Genomic DNA, 24,474 nt, shown 5'->3' with positions numbered 1-24,474 from the left:
GTCCTGCCTGGAGCCGGGGCGCTCGGGAACTTGACGATCGATGACTCGGCGCTCAACGGCGCCGCCTGGGAGCTCGAGGAGCACACTGCGCAGGCGCCGAGACTGCCGCGGGCTGCGGGCGTCACGGTACTTCCACACCTTGGCTGTGCCCATTCCTTCCAGGTGCACCTGGAGAATGGTAACGCTGAGCGGGATGCTGCAGACGACACACCTGGCCTCTCCGCAAGGTTAAGGTGTGCCTGGCTCTTAGCCCAGTTCTTCCGCGGCGCTCAGTGCCTGCGGCGTCTGCTCTGAGACGCCTAAGGTTGAGTTCAGGCTCCGGTCATTTGCTCCTGTTACAGCAAAATGTGAACCAGCTTGTGGTCAGTGATCTACGTATGTGGGAGAGTGTATTAGTATCCTGTTGCTGCATAGCAATCACCCCAAAGCTTAACAGCTGAAAACCACGTGTGTTTACTGCCCCATAATTTGTACAGGTCGGGAATTTGGGCCTGGCTTAGCAGGGTGGTTCCGACTTGGCCTCATGAGATTACACTCAAGATGTAGGCCAAGTTTGCAGTCATCTGAAGTCTCGACTGGGACTGGAGGATCGACTCCCAAGACGGCTCACTCACAACTGTTGGCAGGAGAGGTTATTCACCGCACGGACCCCCGTATAAGGCCACTTGAGTGTCCCCATGACATGGCATCTGGCTTCCCTCAGAGCAAGTGACCCCAGAGAGACTACTGGCAGAAGCCACAACGTCTTTTATGATCTCGCCTCAGAGGTCACATGCCATCATTTCTGTCATATTCTACTAATCACAAACCAACCCTTCAGTGTGGGAGGATCAATCCTAAGGCATGAATACCAGTCAATAGACGGGGACCATCCGCTTCCATCTGGGAGGCTGGCTGCCATATAGGACCTGACAATAATGACGCTGATGGTAGCTTAGATGAGGGGAAAAGTAGCTAAAATTCATCCCTGTGTTGTCCAAATCTTAAGAGTTGAATAAAGTTTCTCCCAATAGGTGGCGGTACTTGCCCACATCCTGATTCATTAAAGAAATGTGTTGATCACTTTTGTGCCAGATACTATCCTAGGTGCTGGGGACTCAAAGATTGAAAAGACATGTTCCTACTGATACAGTTTACAATTGAGTGAATCAACTCTTGTAGCAGAGTGTAATAAGTGTCTCTGTGTATGAAAGAGAGAAGAGAAAATCCTAGGGATTGGAGGATATTGAGGAGCTTTGCTGTGCCAGTCGGGTTCTTTAGTGGCAAACCATATGGGATTGAGGAAAGGTGGCAGGATCACGGTGTCTCGGTGTGGCCAGGGTAAAGGACAGAGAGGGTACATCCCCAGATACAAAATAGCCTTGGACTAAGCGAAGGATTTGGGACACATTCTAGAATGTATGGGAAGCTATTGGAGAGTTTTAAGTAGGGGCGTCTTTATCTACCAGGGGTCTTAGTTCTAAGCAATAGAAGTTAAGCCGGTCACTAAGCCAGAAAAGAACATGTTAAAATGATACCAGATAGCTCAGGGAATTCTGGGGAGGACTGGAGAAGTGGCTCCAGGCTAAGCTTCCAGGAATGAAGCTCAGAACCATGCTGAAGAACTGGCCTGATGAGGAAATTACCATGACTAGGATCGCTGCTGCCACCCCACCCCACCCCACGCTGGAGGAAACTGCTGCCATTGCTATCACCACTGGGGAATGGCTGCCACCTTCAAATGCCACACACTTTTGCAGCCTGCTGCATCAGCAAAATGCCAAGTTTCCAAAAGAGCCTTTTTCCTCAGCTTGCTCACTTCTAAATCAAAGGTTCATAGGGCTACATCTGATTGAGAAAGACCAACTCCCATGCCTGAGTCCTGGCTGCAAAGGAGACTGGAAATTGAGGCCCAAACTACTTTTCTGAGGAAGTGGGACGTAAAATATTGGAATTTCCCAAAATATAGGAAGGCTGTTCAAAAGATGGTAGGAAGCCTTGCGTCTGACAGGTGTACACTATAAGGAGCATGGGTCAGATCTGAAACGTGAACCTATCACGGATAGAGTGTGGAGGACATATCAGATCAAGATTTCTCAGTACTACTGGCATTTGAGGCCTCATAAGTTTTTGTCATGGAGGATTATTCTGTACCTTGTAGGATGTTTAGCAGTAACCCTGGTCTCTATTCACAAAATGCCTGTAGAACCCCCATTGCCCAGTTGTGAGAAGCAAAGATGTCTCTAAACTTTGCCAAATAGCCCCTAGGAGGCAAAATTGCCTTGAGAACCACTGGATTAGAGACTAGCTCAGTTAGGAGGCTCTTTTGGAAACAGAAAAACAAAGAAATGAGTGGAATGACAGTGGGAATGGAGAGAATGGGATGGACAGGAATGATGTTACAGAGGTAGAAATAATAGAACTTGAAAATGACTATGTTTTGAGGTTGTATTATTTAGAATACAGCTTCGGTGCTCTAACAGAGATCTGAAATAATAGTGACCTAAACAAATGTAAGTTTATTTCTCTCTGAAATAACATTCTTGGAGAAAGCAGTACAAGGTGAACATGGTGGCCATCTCCGGAGACCATCTACCACAGTCCACCTCTTAATACTATGCAAACCTAGATACGTTACTATCTATAAAAATGAAAAAGTAACAAAAATATTTTAGACAGCTGTGTTGGAAAGCTTCAGTGAGATAAGCCACTACGTTTGTGGTCATTTGTTCCAACAATAGAAAACGAATCCACCTGAGATCATTGTCTCACTCCTTTGCCCAGTAGACTAAACACCGGGATGGCAGAAGTAGTCCAATCACAGGAGAGCAGGAGGATCCTGGAAGGGAGCCCGAGCATTCCCAAGAAACTGCCAGGATTTAAGGTACTCTGGAGGACTAGCCTCCAAAACTTCGAAAGTCCGTGAGCATGTTACCCCTTCTCTCAACCATCTCCCTCCTTGAGATTTTTTTTTTTTCTTTTTTGCAGGATGTCATCTTAATGTCTGCAAGCAACAGGCACTACAACTTTCAAAGAGTTCAGAAGTTTAAATTCCTTTTTTTAACGGACCGTTTCCTAGAACACCACAAAAGGACGATATCAGTGTTCTGTGGGCCTCCATTCATTGGCTCCCTGGATGCTTTTTAGAACAGTTTTTGAGTTAAAGAATTATTGTGAAGATATATACCACATACTTAATTTTCCCTATTATTAACAGATTAATATGGTACATTTGTCATAATTAAGGAACCAATATTAACATATTTTTATTAACTGAAGTCCATATTTTGTTCAGATTGCCTTGGTTTTTAACCTAACATCCCTTTTCTATTCTGGGATCCTATCCAGGATACCACATTACATTTAATTGTCATGTTTCCTTAGGCTCCTCTTGGTTGTGACAGTTTCTTAGATTTTCCTTGTATTTTATGACCTTGACAGTTTTGAGGATTACTTTTCAGGTAGTTTGTAAAATGGTCCTCAATTGGGATGTGTCTGATATTTTCTCATGATTTGGCTGAGGGAATGAGCTCCTGGGAGGACAACCCATTGTAGTAAAGAGCCATTCCGATCACATCATATCAACAGTACATACTATCAATGTGGCTTCTCAGTGTTGGTGAGAACCCCGACCACTTGGCTTCTCCACTGTAAAGTTACTCCTTTTTTCTCCTTTTCATATCGTACCCATTGGAAAAAAGCCACTATGTGCAGCCCACACATGAAGAGCAGGAGTTATGCTCCATCTCTTTAGGGGTGAAGCCTCTACATAAGTGATTTGAATTTCTTCAGCACAAGAGATTTATCTATTCTCTATTCAATCATTGTTTATATTATTTTTAATTGGGTTGTTTGTTTTTTTAGCTTGAGTTTCCTTTAGTTTTCTGGGTAAAAGTCAGTTTAGGTGCTTGACAAAAACCCTTCATAATCCAGCTGGAAACCACTTTCTTTAATCTGCCCAGTGACCCCTACACTGGGGTCACTGCACTACTTCAGAATGCCTCACCCCTCCCCCTTGTGTCTTCTCCCACCAAGTGGATTTGCATGACTCTGAGCTTGTGCAGTGCCAACCCTTCTATCTGGAACCCCTTTCCTTCCTTTTTTCTAAGCAGAGTGTGTTTCTCCTTCCTTTTGCTCCAAGACCACTGGGAACATACTTTTCAATGTTGCCCATCGTACCACAGTGCAATTATTTGGACACCAGGCTTTCTTGAATCCTAGATTATGAGTTTCTCAAGGGGAAAGGGCAAGTCTTAATCTATCTTCAACAACCCTCAACCCCCACGTCCAGTGTCAGGACTGGTAAAGCAAGATTTAAAGTGATATATTTATGCTTGTCTCTGAGTTCTTAATGTATCTGTTTGGAAAAGTAAGATCCTCATTCTGTCTCTACCAGGGAAAGTCAGGTTGGCCTTAGTTTGGGAGTTCTCTTACAAATCCAATTCATTTTTTTGAATCTGAGCTTTTATCTACATACCAATAGTTCATAATCTTTAGTCTCAGAATCACCTGGAGAGCATTTTAAAAGAGATTGCTGAGTCCCACTTCCAGAGTTTCTAATTTAACAGGCTTGAGAATTTGCATTTTAATGATTTCTAGGTAATGCTACTGTGAAACCTTTGGAAACCTTGTCTATACCATGTTGTCTTGCTGTGGTTATTCAGGGCTTTCTTTGTTTTGTTTTTTTAACACTTACAAAAAGATTTTGAGGTAGGTGTGCTTGGTGATAAATTGAAATGGGCTTTCAAAAATGTTGTAAGTTGAAATTAGAACCATATAACTTAGAAAGAGAATCTTCAGAAGTTGTTGAAATGATTAAAATCCAATCCATGGACCAAATGAAGATATCTGGAACCTATTTGAAGAAATAAATAAAAATATTCTTGGAAAACAAACTGAAAGGTGGCATAGGAGACAGGGATGAAGTCAGAGGGAACGTTAAGACTGTCTCAGTTGGATCTGTAAATCGGCATTATTTGAATCTTTTACCAAGAAAATGTATTCACGTATTTATTGGGTAATTAAGAAAAATCTCATTAAGAATATGAGAATCTGATCCTCAAAGGGAGTGCCATTTTCTACTGCGAAGGCTAAATAGAATATTTTAATATACTTTTTTTCCTTGGTTCTCAACTGAGATCTGTCAAGGGACATTTGCCATCGTCTATAGAGACATTTTTGTCACAACTCGAGTAGGAGAGAGTGGTGCCACGAAATTCAGGGCAAAGGCCAGGGATGCTGTGATGCTACTAAACATCCTACAATGCATAGGCTCGCCCCCCCACATCAAAGAATCATGTGGCCCAAAATGTCAATAGTGCCGACAGAGAAAATTCTTGTCGGTTTGAATTGGACTCACGCCAATGGTTCTCAGGCATTTCAGAATTATATCACACTGTCATCTTGTTTGCTTGCTTCCACAATATCCCTCATGTCTCGTAAAAGTCATATGTATATGCTTTTAAAATTTAGCATGAATTTAGTTCACTTTGAACTGCAAATAATAGAATGTAACTTCCTTTTAGATAACTGATAGTAAGTGGAGGAAGTGGGTAAGTGGGTGTATTTTTTAAAATCATTCGGGAGTCACTGCCTTAAATCATTCCAGAGTGTGTCTGGTGAGTGGGAGAAGCCATGGTCTGAGTCAGTCATCGGTTTCCACCCAGAAACATCATCACACAGACTTCAAGAGAGTGTGGGCAGGGACAGAACTGGGAAGAGAGGGCGAGATGCTGCCAGGTGGTAGGATGATTCTGCCAGATATCTCCCCAGCCCTTCTGAAGTGAACTGGAGGGTCACGTATCTCTCAAGAGCCACACAAACCCCTTCCTCTGGTCAGGTATAAACTAACAATTTCCAACTAGCAATTACACAGATTCAATTAGCAGCTTGAAAAACCAGATGTGCTACCTGGGCAACAGCATCCTTCTCTCCCCTCACCTTCCACATCCCCTGGGCTGTGGTTTGCCCTTTAGTGACCTTCCTAAAAAGGCAGCTTAGTATGTGGTTAAGCACACAGATTCCCGGAAGCAAAACACCTGGGTCCTGAATCCTGGCTCAATAACTTACTAGCTGTTATGCCTAAATTTAGGCAAATTACTTAACCTCTTAATGTCCTCATCTATAAAATGGAGATAATATTAGTACCTCATACAGCCTTGGTGGGGATTTAATGAATTCATATATGGAGCCCAGACCATAAGAAACAATAAATGTTGCCTCTCATTTTTCTCTATCCTTTATATCCGTCTTCAGGGGTTCCTTTTAACCAGATTTTGCCAACACAAAATGTTGCGGGGTGGGGGCAGTGAGGGATGGGAGCTGGAGGTGAGTTTTGCCCTAAAACGGCCCTATCTTGCTCGTGTCCCATATATACATCATCCCTGTCCCCTCCCACTTTTGTCTGCCCCCCAAAAAATAAGTTGTCTTCCAACCTCAAAAAAAATCTGATATTCAGATAGTTTCTTTCTATATGGGAATAGCCCAGACATTCTAGAAACCAAGAGCTAGGAAGTTCAGTTCCTTAACACTGTATCTAGACATCTTTCTATAATGAACAAGTATTCTACCTAGTTAATTATGATTTTTCTTTTGGAGTTTTAATTAAAGGTATCCCTTGATCTGCAGAGACTAATTTCTGTCAACCATTAGTAAGTGAAATCATTAATCTTGCATTCCAGGTTGCCCTCCTGGGTAGGCTGGAGAAGCAGGAGTTCCCAGGAAATCTCCAGTTAAATCTGAAAACCTAAAATAAATAATGAAACTGGATATAGTGCTGCTGGTTTTTGTTGTTTTTAGAGATGAATTTGGCATATTTGCCCTAAAATGATTCCTTGAACAGGAGGGAAAGCTAAGGAGTTGGTGTCTAAGTTCCATTCCAAATGAACTGAAACAGACTAGCTGCACTCTCTCCTTAAATCGTAGTTTCCTAAACTCCAATTATTTGAGTCCCTTTTTCCAAAAGTATTCCATGTCCCACAAGTACTATTATTTCTTTTTTTTCCCATAAATCAACCACTTCTTAAACTGTATATAAATTTGTTTAAAAAGGGAAGCTATATAAAGGGAAAACTTGTATTAATTTCCAAATAGAGGGTAAATGTGAAAAATAAATACCATGAAAACTAAACTTTGCACATTTCTTTAAAATGAAAGTTGTTTAAGATAGCTTAAGTTATGAATTTAAAATAAAAATAGAGGCAATATAAGTAATAATGCATCTACTTTGTTGACACTGTATGAAAAACTTAATAGGTGCTAGCTCATTCAGTTTGATTCTCATAATGACTCTTCAAAGTAAATGTTATCTCCACTTTTACAGACAATGGTTCTGAGCCCCAGAGGAGTGAGTAAGTCCCCCAAAGTCCCAGAGTTGGTGAGGGCAAAGCAGGCCCATGTGCAGTTCCTCAAGGACGGCAGGACTGTCCCACGTTTCCCATTCTCCTCCTTCATCCAGGCCACCCTTCCTGAGAACTCTCCCCAAATCCTGTGCCAACAGCCCCAGGATACACAACAATGACTCAGGTTTTCAGGACGGTAAGAAATTTCAGGTTTTGTAACAATGAGAAAAATGAATACTTGCCTCCGGAAAGATAGTGTTATTTTACAGTTTTCAGCTTCCTTCTAAGTCTAGCAGATCCTAGGCGGCTGGTTCATGGATATGAGGTGCAAATAGGAAGGCAAACAAGATCTCAATCTTTCTGACAGAGAAAAGGAATGGGGGCAGAAGTGCCGTGGGGTGCAGGGGAGGTAGGGAGGGCCAAGAAGCTGCTCTGGGGAGGGGACATAAGAGGAAACCCAGGACCACAGAGAGAGAGAAGAGAGAGGAGACTGGTGCTGCCAACCAGGGAAGATGCTGAGGAAAGGACAGGTCCTTTATGAATTTATTTCCATGTGACATGTGATGTCATTCATCTTCCATGTCTGCTTCTGTATTTTGTTTTCTAATCTGCTAAAAATGATCACAATACAATCTCAAGTGTTCATCTGTATAGCTCCTGAAATTATCCCGCATCCCTCCAGGGTAGCACATGCACCGTGGGAAACTGCCTCAGGCGATCCCATCCATTTCTGTGGTTTTAATTCCACTTCTAGGATCATGACTCGGAAATTTCTATTTCCAGCCGGCCTCTCCCCAGAACTCCAGCTACCCACCTGACATAGCCATTTAGATGTCTAGTACCATAATTTCTACCCTTATTACATTCCACAAACTCTGGCCCACCTTTTCCCTCAGTGCTTTGCCTGACTGGCTTCTAATTCCCAGCTCTCAGCTGACATATTACCTCCTCAGAGAAGCCTTCCTGGACCATCCTAACAAAGTAAGCACACCTCTCCCAGGTATGTCACCCTACCAATTATAAAACAACCCCACCAACTGCGTCCCCTTATTTCCTTCATAGCACATGTTAACAATCTGTATACCTTTTGTTTATTTTGTTGTTTGCTTATTTTGTATCTCCATCTGCTAGAACATCAGCTCCATGTGGACAGGGATTCTGTCTTTTTTGTTGAAGAGGACCTCGCACATAGTAGGTGCCCAACAAATAGTTATTTAATGAATGGATTGATCTATGATTCTTGAAGAGGGTCTGCAGACTCATAGCACCATGGATATGGTCACATACCTAATGAAGAAAATTTTACAGCACTGTACGGTTTGATAAGCACATTCTCATACGTTAGTACTATGTTATTACCGAAGGTGTCCCCCCAAAATGTGTATGTTGAAATCCTAACCCTCAAAGGTGATGGCATTAGTAGGTGGGTCCTTATGTCACGAGGATGGAACCCTCAAAATGGGATTAGGGCCTTATAAATGTGGCTCCAGAGAGCTCCCTAGCTCCTTCTGCCCCGTGAGGACACAGCCGGAAGACACCAGCTATGAACCTGGAAGATGGTCCTAACCAAAAGGTGACCATCCTGGCACCTTGATCTTGGACTTCCCAGCCTCCAGAACTGTAAGCAATAAATTTCTGTTGTTTATAAGCTATGTGGTCTTAGCATACAAGCTTAGCTTAGCTTAGCTTAAGCTGATCTATAGTATTTTGTTATAGCAGCCCCAACGAACTAAAACAGTTACCAACACTTTTTTTCACCAGAACCTATCAAGGTAGATACTATTTTTATCCTCATTGTACCCCTAAGGAAACTCGGGTTCAATAGGTAAATATAACTGGAGGTACACTAGATGAGAAAACTGATAAGCTGTCAGAAGTGCAGACAATGCCAACTGAACATTCCTGTTTTTCTTACTAAGGTGACCAATCTTCCTAGTTCTCCTATGACTGCTCTGGTTTGTACTGAAAATCCTGCTTCCTGGGAAAACCAGGACAGTTGGTCACCCTATCTTACCCAGAAAATTGTAAATAAGACATTAGACACTTCATGCAATCCGATCCCTGGCCATCGAAAATGCAATGACTAAAACATGGGGGATGGAAGTGGGCATGGGGGTTAGAATCTAAAGCTCTCAAGTTCCATAATGCATAGTTGGTGAACCCACCCAACTTCAAAAGAAGGCTGGGACAGGAAGTCATTAATAACCTTCTGAAAAGGAGAAGACACTTGAAGATGTCATCTGTGGTCTTGCCCTGGAAGATAAAGACAGTTAACTAGGTCAGCCTGGTTGGTTATCAAGCCTCACGCTTTCAGGCTGAATCTGATCCACTAAAAGTCCAGAAGGTATTCTGGGCAGCAGTGGATACTGCAGGCCCCTGACCAGGAGAAACCAGCTTATTATCCCAGAAAGGAAACTTCTTCCTCTTCCAATGCAATACAATTCGACATCCTTTTCAACACATTGGAAGTCTTGACTTAATCATTCTGGTAAAGTAACAATTTCGTGTGTGTGTGTGTGTGTGTGTGTGTGCGCGCAGGGAGGTAATTATTGCATAGGTGGCATTGTCTGCTCATCTAGGTAGAGACTGTAGTGTTCATTCATGCCATTGGGTAATTGAAGTGACGCAATTATGTATCATATTTTGAAAGAGGCATTACAAAAATCCACCACTAAATGATTCAGACTTAATTATCTTGCCTTGTCTTTGCAGCAGCTGAGTTCAGGCTCAGGTAGAGAACACATCGACTTCAAAGGCAGAGGGAATCGAAGGTGCTCCCCAGCTTTGGACGCTTCCTCTACTTGAGGTAAGAATCATGAACAAACTTCAGGTCTCTGCCAGCACATGCTCTCCCAACAGGAATTAACCTCTCGCTGGAGACGTCCCAGATCTGGTAGGATGCCCTGAACAGGCAGCTGTCACATGTCCTGCGTTATTGTTGTCTGCCTCGGTTTTTCTATTTTCTTTATTTGTTTTTTATGTCACCCATCCCCACCCAGAAGACTGGGAACAGCTCTAAGAAAGAAGAGTGTTGGTTGGGACTGCATGTTTCCTTTGGTATTGTTCAGTAGCGTTAAGAGGGTTGCTCAAAAGCCTGGACTTATTTTTGCTTCCATTTCAATGGGGAAATTCAGCACAGTGGCAGAAAATTCTAACTTGTCTCTCAACAAGCATGGTTAGGATTACAGAGCTGCTGTGATTTCTATGCTTTGGAGCCAGGTCTTAAACCAAGATTCTGCCACAGCAAATGACCCTCCCACTTGCCTGAATTGTTGAACTTGTCTGTGTTAAGTATGGAGTTTGGGGAGGAAAGAGTTGGTGTAAATTTTCAAGTCCCTGGTCATTAGAGATCTTGATATGTGGGCTGAGTCCCTTGAAATATTCTCCAATTCTTCCCATATTCCAATCCTGTTGATTTAGACTTTTTTTGCATACATTTTGCCTTAACCATTAGATTGGTATATTCTTATAGTCTAGGCTTTCTTAAACCAATGGAACTTAATTATTCAAACTTTGCCTCTGTTTCAAAGGCTATATTTTATTCACTCATCACTTCCTTTTTTTTTTTTAAGTGGTGAAAGAGAAGTTTATTAGAAGAGATAATACACTCCCCACTCATGACTTCCTTTAATCGGTTTTTCCAGAATCTGTCAAAGCTCTTCTCCATGAGCGGTAATGACAAATTGCTCTGTCTCAGGAATGTTCTCAGTTGTACCAGAGTTTTCTTATTTCTAGTCATCAGAATGGCTCAGGCAAGGGCCATCTAATTTAGAAGTGTTATTCTGTCCATATATTGGTATGGAAGTGTAATGACTTCAGAGGCTTTGGATCTTGGAAAGAAGCAATTCCTCAGAAGCAACAAAATAGGTAACTTGCTGGCAGGGTTTTTAAATCATCTTGGATCCCTTCTTTTAACAAGCAACTCACCTTGCCCTTACTTGTCAGCCAAATTACTTAACCTTTTACGCGTCATCTTCTTGCTTGACAAGGTTCCTTTCCTCCCCTGCCCATAAATTATCATTCTGACCAAACCATTCAACTGAAAGTTACATACAATCCATCCTTGTGTGGCCCAGTAGTTTCATTCACTCAGAAAATTTTTAGAGAAAACATGTTTTTCTATGTGCAATTTTGACTTTCTGGATCTCCATCAAAGTAGACCACTTCAGAAACTTCCTTTAACAAGAAGGCAAAGCAGGGTTTTGCTGCTAAAGAGAATTTACAACTCCATTTGTGCCCAAGAAAATATAGAGTTGTAAATTTGTATTTGCACTTTTGATGCTTGAAAATTTCTAGTGCTTAATGATTTTTTCCACATAGAAGATGGCATCAAGCAACTCCTATTTAAAATTCCCAAATGAAAATGAAAATTCTAGCACTTATCAAGTCATTAAATGGAAAAAAAAATCATAAACACTAGAAATAGGAGCCAGAAGAACAGGATTTGATTCCCAGGTGCCTGACTTACTATGTGATCTCTGACACGTCGTTCAGACTCTCTAAGGTTCTGTGTCCACGTGTCCAAAATGGAGGTAGGATAATAGTAACATCTACCTCAAGGAATTGTTGTGAGCTTTGTAAATGGTAAAAAAAATACAAATTTACTATTTTGGTTGTGATTCCATCAGCAAGTAATATCTCTGCTTTGGCTTTTTGTGCTTTTTCACTGTAGAAATAGAGATCTATTTATAGGATGGTTTGGTTTTCTCGTTTTTTTCACCCTATTCTAGAACCTTTCTTAGTTAACCTCGATCTTGTAAGCCAGTCAGTCAGTTGGTCATTGAGGTCCTACTATGTGCCCGGCAGAGAGATATAATATCTTCATTTGCATACAGTCTAATAGGTATAATTTTTTGTCTAACATTCTTTCCCATTGCTTTCCACTGCTATGAAAATGTTTTCCTCTTTAAAAAAAAAATTCCCTCTTATGCCTACCTTGGCATGACACATCCATTGACAGTTCTTTGCCTACAGATATTAGCACGACTACAGGTTAGTAGGGCCTCATCAGTTGTGAAAATGTGGAAATACTTCTATACCAGTTGGTGAATAGCCAATAACCCGAGGCCAGGGGTGTCCCATTCATCTCTGCTGTCCCCCTGTCCAGGACCCCTTGTCCACTGCCCAGGCCAACTAAAGGATCAAGGAAGGCCTAGCACAGATGACCACTGGGCCTAGCTCCTGCATCCATTCTGAGTGTAAGACGTGGTGAACATCACCCTGCCTCCTAGAATGTGGAAGAGTTCACACTTGCTTATCCTACTCCCAAATTGCCTCTAACCCTCAGATCACTCCTGCCTTCACCAGAGACCCTCCTCACCTACCTGAATCCCTTCACCCTGGCTCTCCCTCTCATTCCTCTGTGCTTCCCTTAATGTTGTCTGCACCTTGACCATCCTCAAGCCACCCCTCCTTAGCTCTGCCCCCCACCACCACTGCCCAGGTTCTTTCTGCAAATTGTTCTGTATAACCCAAACCAACTCCATAAGGCTGAAACATCACACTGAAGGCCTATGGCCATAGCTGTGTTAAAATATTGAAATACCTAAGTATTAATAGTAAATAGACACTACTATGAGTCCTCACCCCATTCCCAGCATCCCAACCACACTGGCCACTCCTCTAAGACTTCTCCTGTCTTCCCATGTTCCAGAACCTAATTTCCTAACCATCCTTTAGGACTGTGGCCAACATCTGTTCCGACGGGTACATGTGCTCCACTGGTGTGCACATGCTTTTTAAATCACCTCTGCACAGAACTATGATGTAGAGTGAGATAAGTGCTATTCCTTCATGTATGATTCATTGATTCATTCTACCAACGCTTGTCAATCACTCACTGTGTCCAAGACACTGAGCCAAGCTGTAGGACCTCCAAACCAGATGAGGCCTCTGCCCCATGGTGCTTACATTCTGGTAGGAGAGACAGACAATAGCAGGAAAATAAACATACACACATAAGTAAATATATATATATATATATATATATATATATATATATATATATATATTTTTTTTTATTTTTTATTTTTTTTTTTTTTGACTAAGGGTTCAACAGGAAAGGAGATTAGCTTAGGGAAGTCAGAAATGGCTTCAGAAAGAAGGCTGTGTTTCAAATGGGCCTTAAGGATGTCCTGAAACCCTACAGAGTGTCTGCAGGCCTCGGTGGAGGGGAACAGCATAAGCCCGGGCACTGGGCAGGAAACATGGCATGTGTTTAGGACCCGGAGGTTCAGATGGTCTGGACAGGGGGTACACAGAGAGGGTTCTGGGAGATCAGGTGAGAAACGGAAGCGGAGTGACTGAGCCAACCTCTTCTCACACCTGGACTTAGGCAGTACAGAACAGACAGGTCAAGACTCTAATTCTCCACCTCATGGCCCTCCAGCAAAGCACCCCCAAAAGTATTCACTAATCTGAGCACTGTATGGGTTTGGCAGCTTGTGCGCTAGACAAAATGCCAGCCCCAGGTGTGAATGGGGAAGGCTTTGCTCTCTCCACCAAGCTGGTGTGGGGTTTTCCTAAAACATTTTCCGCAGGCCCCACTTTGTGCCAGAGGGCACCATTTTGCGTTTCACACAAAAGCCCCAAGATAGATTAGCAACAGCCCTGCTCAGACACTCCCTTCCCTGGTCAGACTTCTCTGTTCCTTTCAAGTAAATTCTCTGGGACACCCCTTTGTCTACGTAACTCCATTCCCACCTCTGTGGCTTTACCTGTAAGCCCACACAACCTGCTTTATCAAACCTCTCACTTACTTTGGCCAAGCACCCCCCACACACACACCTCTTACAATGAGCTCTTTTCCTTCAGCCGGATTGCTCCTGAATCCCAGCGCCTCTTTTAAGCCTTCCCTGCCCCACCCGACCTGACCCCCTCTTCTGTCTAAGTGCAGGCCTCTTACAACTGCCTCTTCTTTGACCACCCTCACAAAGGCTTCCCTGATTTGTTTCATGTTTGTGTGTTAACTCAGTGGGTCGTTGGCATGTGTGAATGCAGCAATGATAGCTTACCCAGATTGTAAACTCCCAGAACTGTAAACGAGGCCTATGAATGTATTACTCACTTAGCTGTCATTCAAAGAAAAACCCATGTCACTGATGCTATTGGTCCCTATGCTTCATTCATCGAGAAAATGGGTGGCATTTGTTCATTGAGTCCATTAATTCAACAAGTATACATGCAACATTTCATATATGCCAAGCACCAGCAATATAACAGTGAAGAAGATATGCTCCCTCTCTTTGGAGAAGATGTTTATCTGATTAAGATTTTTTTTTGGTGTATCTACTATGTGCCAGGCATTGTACTAGACTCTGGAGTTGTAAAAGTGAGGCACAATCCCTGTGATGAAGGGACAGACAAGTAAAGACAATCACAATACAGATGGTCCATATTAAGATCAAGGACTGCCCCAAGAGTCGTGGGAACTCAGACAAACCTGGCCCACTCCACAGTCTCAAGGAAGAAACTTCATTCCTTCATTCATTCATTTCTCATTGCCTACTGTGTGCCGGTTGCTGTTCAAGGTGCTGAAGTAAAGCCCTTCTCCATGAAGCCTCAAAATTCCTGTAGGATAGACAGACGATAAACAAATAAGTAACTATTGACTATGCTAGATGATGATAAGTGCCTTGGAAAAAAATAAAGGGGGCATAGGGACTATCAGAGTCACAGGGTGGGGGATCCTTGTTTTGTACAGCGTGGTTCGGAAAAGCTTCACTGAGATAAGACTTGAGATACCTGAAGAACATGAAAGACAGCCATGCAATTATCTGGAGGGTGATTTTGCCAGGCAGAGGGAACCACAAGGGCAAAGACCCGAGGAAACAGGCTGCTTAGAGTGTTCAAGAATCAAGTCAGTCGGTGAGCCAAGCTGTTGTGTTAAGAAAGGAGGTCAATGAGAAGGTAGAGCTGTGGAGTGGGGCAGGGCCTTGCAGCTGGTGGAAGGGCTTTGGCTTTTATACTGAGAAAGATGGGGAACCACTAGAAGGCTTTTACGGGATTGGGGTGACAAGATCTGACTTTCATGTGCAAAGGCTTACTCTGGCTGTGCTGTGGAGAACAGCCAGAAGAGGACAAAGCAAGCAGTGAGACCAGTAAGGAGGTGATTGTAAGCATCCGTGTGAAATGATCCTGGCTTGGGATAGTGGTTGGAGGTATAGCGGTGGAAGTGGTGAGCCTGCGTGAAAGCTCATCATGGTTCAAATGCTCAGATGGATGCATCTGTATTGTCCAAAGTGCAATGAAAGCGCAGAGCCCAGTGCAAAATGATGTGGTGAAGGAAGCTTTCACAAAGTGGACATTGGAGCTGGGCCTGAAGGATCCATTCACCAGACAGAATGTGGGTATGTGGTCTAGAGCAGAGGGGAGGAACGAGGGAAGAAGGAAGAGAGACAGACAGACAGACAGACAAACAGAGAGACAGAGAATGTATACATGCATGTGTGTTTACACTGGAAGGGTTACACAAAAAGCCGTCAATCATGAGAGAACTGGCAAACTGAGAAATAGCATACAGCTCAGTGTAGCCAGCTCGGAACCCTACCACTTGGACAGGAGAGGAGTGATAGGAGATAGCTGGGAAGAAGTTTGGAGCCAGTTGGGAAAGGCCTTGATTGCCACGCTAGGAGCTTAAGCCCCGTCCGGTGGGCAAAGGGGGGTCATCACGGATCTTTAAGCAGTTGGGTGATTGCCTCACATCCATTGAAGCCACCTTTCTAAACTCCTGACCAAAACTATCAAGACCTCCTCACCCCCACCCCAGAATCATTCCCATGTATATCCCAACCAATGCATTTACTGTAAGGCTCTTGTATTATATCACATTGCATCATACTGTATTGTGTTATCATCATCTGTGCACTGGTGTGTGAATCACCCACTAGTCTGTGGGAAGCGGAAGTCAGGGGCCACATATAGGTCATCTCTACATCCTCAGCACCTAGAACCTTCTGGCGTGTTCAGTAAATGATTACTGCATGGATGGATGGATGGATGGATGGATGGATGGATGGATGGATGGATGGATGGATGGAGTGAGTGAGTTCTAGAAGTGAGCAATGAAAATGAGAAAGCCTAGAAATGCTGGATGGAATTGACCAATGAGAAAGTCAAGAATAATAAAGGAACCATAAATGTTGTTTAATTGCAGATGAATACAAAGATGGTCCAAATCCTCTGGGGATGTTTCCTCCTGTGGAATCTCTACATCTCGTCTGCTCAGACCATTTACCCTGGAATCAAGGCGAGGGTTACTCAGCGGGCTCTGGACTATGGTGAGTTGGATGCCTTCAAAGGCCAGGCTGCGGGCTCCCTTAGGTGGAGTCTGACGCAAACCCAGGCGCTCATACTGAGCTGTTATGACTGACACAAGCTCCATGATGCGGTCCCTTCTGCAGAATCTGCTAAGGTGGCTGGGAAGAAAGTGGGAAAGTATTGCCTGAAAAATAATCACTTTGACAGTAGGCATATCCAAGCACAGCCACAGATTCATTCTCTCTCTCTCTCTCTCTCTCTCTCTCTCTCTCTCTCTCTCTCCACACACACATACATGCATACACAGTGAACATCTCAACTCTAAAGGAGAATGCATTATAGGATAGAGGAAGGGAAATTTGGGGTAAAAGTAATACCCTAGAATTTCAAAAAGGGTTTAATTTCGAAAGGAACTTAGAGTCCCCAAAAATTGGGTGCAAAGTTTGATGTGCATGATGGTTGCGCATTTTGTTGAGCGAGACTCCACACCCTCATTAGATGCGCAAAGGAGTCTGAGACACTGAAAGATGAAGGACAGCTTTACAGGTGTTTATAAACACAAGGGAGAGGAAAATGTTGGACTGAGATTTTCTTTGGGCTAAATTGGGGTGAGGACAGACTATGTGGCAGAAAGGGACTGCAAAATCAAAGTATATGGGCCTATTTTTCTCCTGTAAATTTTTGCTTAAGATTCGCTGAATATGGGTTGATATTCACAAATGTCGCATGTTACAGATGAAGGAAGTGAGGGACAGAGAGATTTGGTAACCGCAGGGTCACACAAGCAAGTAAGTGATAACGTTAGGGTTCCACCTACATGCCTTTGGTTCCCTCTTCACATCCTTTACATACTATCTTTACACCCCCATATTGCAGTACTATTCATAGTATCACAGAGGATAAAATCTGCTCTTCTTTACCTCCAACAAGGACAGAATAAGTGGAAATGAGCGTAAGCTGCAAAGTGAGAGGTAAAGGCAAAGCTTCCTCCTTGAGAAGGCTACAGTGCAAAGGTCCCTCTTCCTTACTATGTGGAATGAGAGTGCATTACTCTGTGAGCTACTTTGCTCGAGCTCTTTAATGTGGCGGAGGCCTCTTTTTCTCCATGAACTCAGAGAAATGTGTTCTGTGGTGCTACCACATCAACACAGATCTATTCCTGAATAGAAAGCAGTGGTTTCTAATCTTTTTGTAGTCCTGGGATCTTTTGAGCATCTGATGAAAATGTGGCCCCTCTTCCCTGAAAAATGAGATACACATGCACTTGTACAACCCATTCACAGCTCTTATTAGGATTTCGGGAGTTCAAGGGTTGCCAAATGTCCATAGACCTCAGGCCAAAAATTCCTGGCCTTAAAGGATCTGGAGGTGGAGGGGGTGTGTGAATGTGGAATTACTTTCTGGAACTGGCTACACTAAGACATGGATTCTGGAGCCAAACTGCCCAGATCTGACTATCGGGTCCCCCAGTTCTTTGCTAGGTGACTTAGGTGAGGATTAACCTCTTTGAGTCTCAGTTTCTTCATCTGTAAAATGTGGATAATGATAATATTTTGCACGTTTCCTATCACACTGTCCTGTGATAACTTGCTTTGGGCCTGGCCACATAATGAAAATCTCTCATGCTGTTAGCTCTGGGGTCTGGAGCAATTTCATTAGCCCCTCTGAGGACCAGAGTTTTCATCTGTAAGGCAGGGGTAATCATACCCATGTTGTAGGATTGCTGTTGTCTAAGGATCTGAGAGCATGCCTTAATAGGTTTCACTTGTATGTTTAACGACATTACACCATCATCGTCTTGTTATGATCAGTAAACACTTTCTTTGGTTCCTCCACAGGCGTTCAAGCTGGGATGGAGGTGATTGAGCAAATGGTCAAGGAAAGAAACATCCCAGACTTAAAAGGTTCTGAATCGCTTGAATATCTGAAGGTTGAGTACGTGAACTACAATTTTTCCAAGTAAGTCAAAGAGCATTGTTAGCAGTGAATTAATCTTTAAATCCTCACGGTTGTGGATATGCCGCCACCTGTTCTGGTGGGGCGTCAGGACCTGCACAGAAGCCAATGAACCTTTGGTGACGGGCTTATCAGATAAATGGCCCGAGGAAAGGGGTCGTGAAGTGAACGGTGAGTGTGCACCCCTGGCCAGTCTGCTCAGGGTGTCGGTGCCCTGCTGCCCTGGCCTCTTCCCTAAAATGAGAATTCAACGCAGTTGTCAGCTGGGGCCACCTTGCCCCTTGAATTCTACAAGATATTCGTCTTCATTACATTGTTATCCTCACCCCCAGAAATCTAGATGCAGAATTCAAACACAGTCTCAAAAAGAAATAGACTCTCATGCAATCTTTTCTTTTGTTGTGTCATCAGGATTTCAGAGGTCACAGGGCATGTGGCCTTTTGCCCTCTTGCTCTCTAGACCTTCCGTCCTCTGGGGCAACAGAAGTTTCTTTCCCTGGTCTCCTGCATAGCAGGTCCACCCGCTCTGGGGTACCAGAGTCTTCCTTTGTACTCTAAATGCTTTCCAAAGTAGTTTTCCAACCAACAAACTTCTCTTCCTAAGAAGAATTCTGGTGGCAGCTGTCATTTTTTTCTACCATGTTACAGTAATGAAATGTCCAAATCAGTAAACAGGAAAAATCAGGTGATGAAACAAATGTGAAGATAATGTGTGAAACTGAAACTGCTGTACAAACGTTGGCTGATATCCATAATGATAACAATGGAATTGCCACATTAATTCAGATTCTTGTTTCACCGCGCCCAGAGTTTTGAGATTGTATTAATTAGGAATAAAGTTCAGTTGAATATAACAGAAAATTGCAATGGCGTATATGGAATAGGGATTCGTTTTTGTCTCACAAATAAGAAGCTCAAAGGAAACAGTGGAGGATTCCTATGGAAGCCATGTGATTTCATCAGTATCCAGTCTTCTTATATTTTTCTGTTCCACCATCCTTCGCTCTGGCTTCCATTCTCAAGATTGGCTCAAGGTTCAATATGGCCACTACAGCTCAGCGATCAAATCCATGTTTCAGGGTCCTGGAAGGAGGAAAACACACGGGTAAAAGGACTCTCATAAGTTGAGCTAGAGCTAGTCTCCTCTTCAATGAGGTTTTTTGCTTTTTCCCTGAAGCTCCACTTGAATAATATTCTGCCTACACGATAACGGACAGAGCATGGTCATATGGCCACATTATTAGCAAGGGAGACTGGGAAATTAGTTTTCCAACCAGACAATGTTGTCATCTCGAACAATTGCTGGGAAAGAGGGGGAAATGGATGTTTAGAGAGCAACTGGCAGCCTCTGCCCTAGTTGCCAACAAGAGCCCCAGAGGAAGTGTAGGGAGACGACGTCTGCGTCCATCTTGAGCTCGATCTTAAAGGTTAGCAGAGAGTCAGCCTTTTATAAGGAATTCTCTGTGATTTACATTTGGCGCCGGGGCTTTATCAATCCACTGATAACTCCCTGCTCCTGCAACCCTTTGCAGTAATAATCTCCCCGCTGTCAAGGATAACATTTTATGAAACCAAGAGTGTTTTATAGGGGAAGAGGGAGAGTGATCTAGGGAAAGTTCCTGGCAGATGCTCTATTCTGTGATCAAGGCAGCCATTCAGCAAGTATTTATTGATCACCTACTACGTACTAAGGCTTTGTTCTAGGCATAGAGGATATTGTGGTGAATGTCACGATATGTCCCGTGCTCTTAATGTCCAGTGAGAGAGATGAACATTAAATATGTATTTACAAAATTAATTCTTTAATTACAATGATGATAATGCCACAATAGAAAAACCCAGGGAGAATCATATAATATCAAATGTAAGTGAAGATGAAGGGAAACGGGAGAATTGCTAGGGGGAGTAGATAAATTGGCACCATAATTTTAGACCTGTGCTGTCCAAACAGTAGCCACTAGTGACATGTGGCTATTGAGCACTTGAAATATGACTTAATTTTAAGTTAGTTTAATTTTAATTTAGAAACGGATACTCAATTCGGTTACTGAGAAACTTTTAAGTATCCATGGAGCAATCTAAGTATGTAAGTTTACTTTTTCAACAGCAAATTTTATCAAATCTACATACAGATCAGGTATTTGTGATGAAAATTGAGTGTAAAATACCTACCATATTTTAAAGACTTATTTTGGAAAAATGAAAATAGAATATCTCATTAATAATTTTTATATTGATTACATATTGAAATTATAGTATTTTAGCTATATTGGGTGAAGTTAAAAATAATAAAATTATTCTCATGTTTCTTTCCCTTCTTTTAATGTGGTTACTAGAAAATTTTAAATTATGTATGTGGCTCACATCATATTTCTATTGGACAGTGTTATTTTAGAAGGTGATTTACAAGGATTTTTTTTGGAGGGGGGAAGGGGAATAGGACTTTATTGGGGAACAGTGTGTACTTCCAGGACTTCTTTCCAAGTCAAGTTGTTGTCCTTTCAGTCTTAGTTGTGGAGGGCGCAGCTCAGCTCCAGGTCCAGTTGCCGTGGCTAGTTGCAGGGGGCACTGCCCACCATCCCTTGCGGGAGTCGAACCGGCAACCTTTGGAGTTAGGAGCACAGAGCTCCAACCCCCTGAGCCACCGGGCAGCCAGGATTTTTTTTATGCATGCCCTTTGACCCAACGATTCCGTTTCTCAGCATCCTCTCTAGAGAAACACACATAAACTGCATGTCTGAGGATGTTCACTGTGGCAGTGTTTATAATACAGAAACGCTGGAAATAACCTGTGTCCACCAACAAATAAATTATTAACTTTTTAAATGATATATCCACAGCTTGGAATATTCCACAGCAGTTACAAAGCGTGGGTTAGACCTATATCATGAAAATATTTCCAAGATAATCCTCTTCCTTCAGTGGGACTTAGGAGGTGTGACAGAGAGTAAGTAGGAAAGGATGCAAAATAGAGGAGATGGCAACTGATAATTTCTTACCAGCTATCACATTTATGTTTTAAAGTTTTCCTAATCAGGGTTCATAACCATGCCTTTCTCCTGGGCAACAAGTATACACAGATGATCTCATTTTGTCTCCCCAACCTACCCGAGAGCAGCACTTCCTCTGAGTCACTGAAAAAGGTTAAGTGTCTTTCCCAAGGTTGCACAGCTAGCACAAAACTTGGCTTCGAGTCCAGTGCCCTCTGCACAATAATGAAGTGGCAAAGCCTAGTCTGAGAGCACAGTCTGAAGACATATTGAGGAGGGTTCCAGATCTGGTTCTACTACTTAACAATGACTTCAGCCCACGCTTCTCATCGCTGAATTGCAGTTTGCAAAAACAGCAACAGCCTCAGAGGATTATTGTGAGTGTTAAAATGAGCTAATACATGTCAAGTGCTTACCACAGTGCCTGGCAGGGAGTAACGTTCATAATAACTAAGCATGACACGTGTGCTTAGCTACCTATGTGATTCCATGCAACCTCTGCCTCCTAGTGACTTGTTTGACAGCTCAGAGAATCCTACTCAGGGGAAGGTAACGCTCTGAAATAAGTTTTGCAAATATGGAAGATACTCTCCACATAGAAGGCATTTGGGAAAAGGAGGAAGACACGCTTTTGACTCTCCTAATGACTTGCGGGGGAGACGCACTACTGGCATTTAGTTGACACATATGCCAAATATCCTGCGATGCAATGTGTTTGATGATACTACAAAAAATAGTTGTCCCCTCCAGAATGCTAACACCCTCCCCATTTAGAAACACCGGAACCGCTGAAGGAAACAATAATGATGGCGAATAGTATACCTTTTGGTCTTTAAAGAAACTACAGATGTAGATTGATTATTTGCCAATTTGTTTCCAAACTTGCTCATTTCCCCCTCAACTAGATACAAGGGGCCTTGTGCCCAAGATAGGAGGGGAATTAGAAGGCAGGGCCCGGTGGCAGCCCTGCAGGCCTGAGGCTCCTCCTCTGAAGGAAGGAATTCAGTCACCAGCAGGAGTTCCCAGACTGCATTTCCGACTTTGCCTTACTTAGAGATGTGTTACAGGAGTCGCACTAACTCCTCTCTTTCGTGTTCTACAGCATCAAAATCCATGCCTTTTCATTTCCGAATACTTCGCTAGCCTTTGTGCCCGGGGTGGGAATCAAGGCGCTGACCAACCATGGCTCTGTCAACCTCAGCACAAACTGGGACGTCAAGTCTCCACTTTTGTGAGTATTCCTTTGGAAAGTCGCCCGCTGTTCTGAGGGAGTGGGGGTGGGGTGGCGGTTGGTGCAAAACTCCGAAGTGTATACATTTGCCGATGTTTTTGATGTTAGGCTTCTTTCCTCAACCATTGACAAACTTTCTCGAGAGCATTTTTCTAGGAATGATTGAAATTGGAATATCTCCTCTGGGGTGGGAGAGAGGAGGGGGCTGAAAATCATCCTTCCCTTAAAGGCAGAGCAACTGATCAAAGTGTCCGTTACAGTCGACTTCCTAAGAGCCAGAAGTCCCCGGCTGTTGGAGAAACGGGCATGTGCCAAACATCTGAGTGACTGTATGATTTTAGCCAGTTGTTCAACACACTTTCTGTTGTGGGGGCCTCTGATGGGAACTGGAGCCTTCCTACCTCATAAGGAGGTTGGAGGATGACGAGCAGCTTGAGCCCAGGTCTCTCCTACCAAAGAGCCTTTGCACCCTTCTTTAGAAAGGAGGGATCAAAGTCAAGATATGCTTACAGACCACCTACTATGTGCAAGTCACTGTCCTGGGTGTCATGTTTAGGTCTGCCTTAGTTGGTGCCCCAGAGTAACACATTCATTCATCCATTTGGTCATCCAGCAACCATGTATTGAGTGCCTACTGTTTACCACTTATCCCCATCTCAAGAACTCCAGGAATTCTTGTAGGCTGAAGAGAAATGACATAGTCTCCTACAAGTAACATAGATCCATGTATCCATTCATATCTTCATTGACTCATCTGTGATATATTAAGTGCTTATTTTGTGTCAGGTCAGGATCTAAGTCCTGGGGATGTGGACATAAAAAACACCCCCCCACACTCCCTCAAGGAGTTCACAGGCTACATCTAACTGTCACTCACTGCCCCGTCTGTGCCCCTCCTAAATAAAGTGTGGCCAACTTTACCCCCCATATTCTCTCTCCAAACAAGCATTGTGTACAAATGGTGCGCAGGATTTATTCAACCACTACAGGAGCCAGAGCACCCAGGATGAAATAACTGCACGGTCCCTAAAGCTGTCACCATTCACATTCATTACTTCATTTGGTCAGTGAATATTCAGCCAGCACCTACTCTGCTCCTACCTGTTGTAGGTGCCAGGAATCCAGAGGTGACCACGTTCCTGCCCTCCTGGAGCTCAGAATCTGCGGGTATCAGAGAACTCGCCCATGTCCACCCTGGCAGAGACCTGGGCAACCTTGTACATTTTCTCCCAACAGCCAAGACACAGGAGCAGCTGATCTGTTTCTCTCTGGGGTCTACTTCACCGGGATCCTTATCCTGGCCCGAAATGACTTTGGTCACCCAAGCCTGGAGCTCCAACACTGCTACGCCCAAGTGAGCCACGCCCACGTCTCATTTTCTGGAGAACTCAGGTGAGTGTGAGCGTCATGATGGGCAGTGCTAGTCAGGGGCTGGATTCTCGGCAGCACGTAGGGGTGGTTTATAACCCACGGGTATGTTCCCTGAGTAAGCCCCCCCCTTTTTTTTTCTTTTTTCCCTAGTGTCCTGTATAACTCCTTTGCTGAACCCATGGAGAAACCCATTTTAAAGAAGTTCAATGAAATGGTAAGTCTTTAGAAGTTACACAACCATAGTAAAATGCTACCAGCAGTAGTTCTGCCATGTTTTAATTAATTCTTAGTCAGAAAACCTTTATTGAGCACCTACTGTGTGCTAGGCACCATCCAAGGCATTTTTTAA

The 24,474-nt window shown here is 43.3% G+C and overlaps 1 protein-coding gene across 5 annotated transcripts in view; it reads left to right on the top strand.

Moving 5' to 3' along the window:
• The first annotated feature begins 129 nt into the window (after nt 1–129).
• The window catches only part of BPIFC (BPI fold containing family C), a 47,922-nt gene continuing 23,577 nt past the window's right edge, over nt 130–24,474 (top strand). The window contains exons 1-11 of one of the 5 annotated variants that reach the window (XM_074326274.1): nt 130–631; nt 2,767–2,863; nt 2,968–7,328; nt 7,436–7,515; nt 8,216–9,807; nt 10,032–10,125; nt 16,474–16,597; nt 18,416–18,536; nt 22,626–22,754; nt 23,991–24,146; nt 24,276–24,339. In XM_074326274.1, coding sequence (XP_074182375.1) covers nt 16,474–16,597; nt 18,416–18,536; nt 22,626–22,754; nt 23,991–24,146; nt 24,276–24,339 — 594 coding nt within the window. In that variant the 5' untranslated portion in view covers nt 130–631; nt 2,767–2,863; nt 2,968–7,328; ... (1 more) ...; nt 8,216–9,807; nt 10,032–10,125. Of the gene's footprint in view, nt 632–2,766; nt 2,864–2,967; nt 7,516–7,766; nt 9,808–10,031; nt 10,126–16,473; nt 16,598–18,415; nt 18,537–22,625; nt 22,755–23,990; nt 24,147–24,275; nt 24,340–24,474 lie in introns of those variants that run through there. The other 4 variants (XM_074326272.1, XM_074326273.1, XM_074326271.1 and 1 more) reach the window with 4 other exon arrangements.

The sequence above is a fragment of the Rhinolophus sinicus genome, linkage group LG02, assembly GCF_036562045.2.
Source record: "Rhinolophus sinicus isolate RSC01 linkage group LG02, ASM3656204v1, whole genome shotgun sequence".
Taxonomy (NCBI): Eukaryota; Metazoa; Chordata; class Mammalia; order Chiroptera; family Rhinolophidae; genus Rhinolophus; species Rhinolophus sinicus.
Note: the sequence above shows the minus strand (reverse complement) of the source record. Positions and strands in the feature narration are given on the sequence as shown.